At 41.5% G+C, this 3,476-nt stretch overlaps 1 protein-coding gene across 1 annotated transcript; it reads left to right on the top strand.

The window, feature by feature from the left end:
• Positions 1–1,666: 1,666 nt before the first annotated feature.
• On the top strand, positions 1,667–3,471 carry LOC129809345 (brefeldin A-inhibited guanine nucleotide-exchange protein 1-like; the record flags this gene model as incomplete). Its single annotated transcript, XM_055859162.1, has 1 exon — positions 1,667–3,471. A coding segment is annotated over one exon (1,805 nt), but the record flags the coding sequence as incomplete, so codon positions are not given.
• Positions 3,472–3,476: the final 5 nt, after the last annotated feature.

Genomic DNA, 3,476 nt, shown 5'->3' with positions numbered 1-3,476 from the left:
ATAATTTCTGGTGTTACCACGCTTTGAAACTCTAATACCCCTAATACCCAACTACAAACATTTGTTTTTGAAAGAACAGAATCCCCTAGCACCTTTACCATTTTAGAATGAATTCCCGTCGCCTTTAAACCTTCTTTACAAAGAATTTAATTACAGTAGAGTCTCCTAAATTCGAACGCTCGGGGGGTATTTTTGACATTTCTCACGTCCCAAATTCGAACGATTTTTTTCAAAATTAACGAAATTTGTGTGAGATTAAATTGTACTTTGAATCAAATTATCGAACTTTCTCGCAAGTTTTAGTGGTAACATACTTCCTTTTCATTTTATACGATAATAATGTATGTAAACATTCAGGAAGAAGCACATAAATATATACCAAGAATACGAACTTTCTAACTTTTTTAAAGATTCAGGGAGATCACCTCCTTCCGGGGGCGTCAGTAGTGTTTCTCTTTTCAGGGACACGAAAAACACAGGATTCTTTGCCAAAGCTTTCGACGCTGCAGTGCGCCTTCCTCAGTGGTCAAACTGTGATATTGTCTCTGAAAATTGTCTTTAAGAATATCTCCACTACTCCTAATGAGGGTACACAGGGAATTTCGGGATATCTCTGTGGGAGCACTTTTCTGGACATTGGTCAGATGCCAACTCAGTCAGTTCCCGCACCCTCGTTTTATTGGGAAAAATGAGTGCTAATCCTAAAAATACAATGTTAATAAAATTAGTAGCATGTCTTTTCTTACGATTTACTTCATACAAACGGTTGGGCATGCTGTTAATTAGCGTAGAAACTGTTTCTCTGGGAATGCTGTCCCAGGCTTGAAAGGTGGCCCTTTTAAGTTCACCCACGTTGTTGTAACATAGATTATCTTTGTAAATAATGCGAACAAGAATGCCCCAGCGGTTCTCTATTGGATTGAGATCTGGCGAACAGGCTGACCATGGAAGGACACGGATTTTCTGGGCGGAAAGCCATTCCAACGTCTCAGCACTCTTATGCACGCTTGCATTGTCTTGCTGAAATATGTACTTATCACGGCGTTCCGGTGTAAGAAAAGAGAAGATGCCATCCCTGATGATTCCAATGTAATCTCGGCTTCTCATTTTGTGTGAAGTAACGCGAAGTTTCACTGTTTCATTACCACAAATTGCGCCCCAAACCATCAGGGAGCCTCCTTTAAAGTTTCGCTTACTGAAACAATTACGATCTTTTCGTAGATAGCACCAATACATATTGAACCCATCGGGCCCATCCAAATTGAACTTCTTTTCGTCAGAAAAAATAACCTGAAAGATAAAAAACAAATGAAATCATTAAAGTATTTAAAATCTATAAAACAATTTGTAGGAATTCGCTCAGTTGACAACTTATTGGCATGCAAGTATCAGGAGAAAACTCAATGGATGGCACTGTTCCCAATAGGAACAGTCTGAAAAACTGTTCCCAATAGGAACAGTCTGAAAAACTGTTCCCAATTTTTATTTCTAAGTTTTATGCGAAAAAGTTCAACCAAATTGAAAAATTTCTCAATGGAAATGGCTCATTAGTGAAATATAATCCACTCGTCTTGGAAGGGTTAAATGATCTCAAATTAAATAAATGTCTATAGATTAGAAGAGTCAATGAATAGTATGACATTTTATCTATTCTTATCTCTTGCAGAGGAAATCAAGTTGGAATTGAAGGAGTCTGGTCAAGTGGAAAATTTGGAAAGTGCCCCATCAGCTGCTCTGCCACTACCCAAAAATGACTCAGCCAACACGATCAATGCTGAAAAGTACTTTTTACCCTTTGAATTGGCCTGTCAGAGCAAGACACCGAGAATTGTTGTGACTGCACTCGATTGTCTACAAAAACTGATTGCATATGGCCATTTGACGGGTAACATTCCGGATTCGTCGAATCCGGGTAAATTTCTCATTGATCGCATTGTCACCACGATATGCAATTGTTTTATGGGACCCCAGACGGATGAAGGGGTACAGTTGCAGATCATCAAGGCCCTCCTGACCGTGGTGACGTCACAGTATGTGGAGGTGCACGAGGGTACGGTACTACAGGCCGTCCGAACATGCTATGATATCTATTTGTCCAGCAAAAATCTCATCAATCAAACAACAGCACGGGCTACTCTCACACAAATGCTCAATGTCATTTTTACGAGGATGGAGCATCAAGCCACTGAGGTGGTGACATCATCGCCTTCCGATAGTGGAAGTGGGAGTGATATGAAGGCCATTGGGGAGGAATTGTCTGTGGAGGAAATTGCACGGAGTGTCTTGGATGAGATTATTGCCAATGCTGTGGCCATGGCTGAGGCGAGTGTCAGTCAGAATGGCACAATAATAAGGGTTCCGTCCCAGGAGAGTGTTGAGACTCACAGTGAGAATGATGCAATTGTTACGGCTAAGTTTACACATATTCTCCAGAAAGATGCATTCCTTGTCTTTAGGGCACTTTGTAAGTTGTCTATGAAACCATTGCCGGATGGTATGCCAGATCCTAAATCCCATGAACTTCGTTCGAAGGTTTTGTCGTTGCACTTACTTTTGTCTATTTTGCAAAATGCTGGTCCAGTTTTTCGTTCCAATGAAATGTTCATCATGGCTATTAAGCAGTATTTATGTGTGGCCCTGTCGAAGAATGGTGTTAGTTCGGTTCCGGAAGTTTTTGAACTATCCCTGTCCATCTTCGTTGCTTTGTTGTCCAATTTTAAGATTCACTTGAAGAAGCAGATCGAGGTGTTTTTTAAAGAGATTTTTCTGAATATCTTGGAAACTACGAGTTCATCTTTTGATCATAAGTGGATGGTGATTCAGGCATTGACACGTATCTGTGCTGATGCACAGAGTGTCGTTGACATCTACGTAAACTACGACTGTGACTTTTCAGCGGCGAATCTCTTTGAGAGACTGGTTAATGATCTGTCGAAGATAGCACAGGGGCGTCATGCATTGGAACTGGGTGCTACGCCAAATCAGGAGAAGAGTATGAGAATCCGGGGATTGGAGTGTCTCGTGTCAATACTGAAGTGTATGGTGGAATGGAGTAAGGATTTGTATGTCAATCCGAATTTGCAGACAAGTCTCGGTGAGCCGGCTAAGGTCACAACAACTGCAGCAGAGGAACCAATGGGATCACTAAAGTCTCATGGTGGTTCCAATCTCAGTCTCAATTCGACAGGAAGCACAAATACCAATGGTGGGGGGAATCGAGAGGTGCTGGATTTGCCGGAGGAACTGGAGGAACGGAAGCAACGCAAGGAGATTATGGAGATGGGCATTGATATGTTCAATCGAAAGCCGAAAAAGGGTGTAGCATTCCTGCAGGAACGCACGTTACTTGGGGACTCAGTTGAAGCTATAGCTAAGTGGTTGCATGAAGATGATCGTCTGGATAAGACGGTGATTGGTGATTATCTTGGTGAAAATGATGATCATTGCAAGAAAGTGATGTGTGCATACATAGATGC

Source organism: Phlebotomus papatasi, unplaced genomic scaffold, assembly GCF_024763615.1.
Source record: "Phlebotomus papatasi isolate M1 unplaced genomic scaffold, Ppap_2.1 HiC_scaffold_658, whole genome shotgun sequence".
NCBI lineage: Eukaryota > Metazoa > Arthropoda > Insecta > Diptera > Psychodidae > Phlebotomus > Phlebotomus papatasi.
The sequence above is the reverse complement of the archived record's forward strand: the minus strand, read 5'-3'. Positions and strand labels throughout refer to the sequence as shown.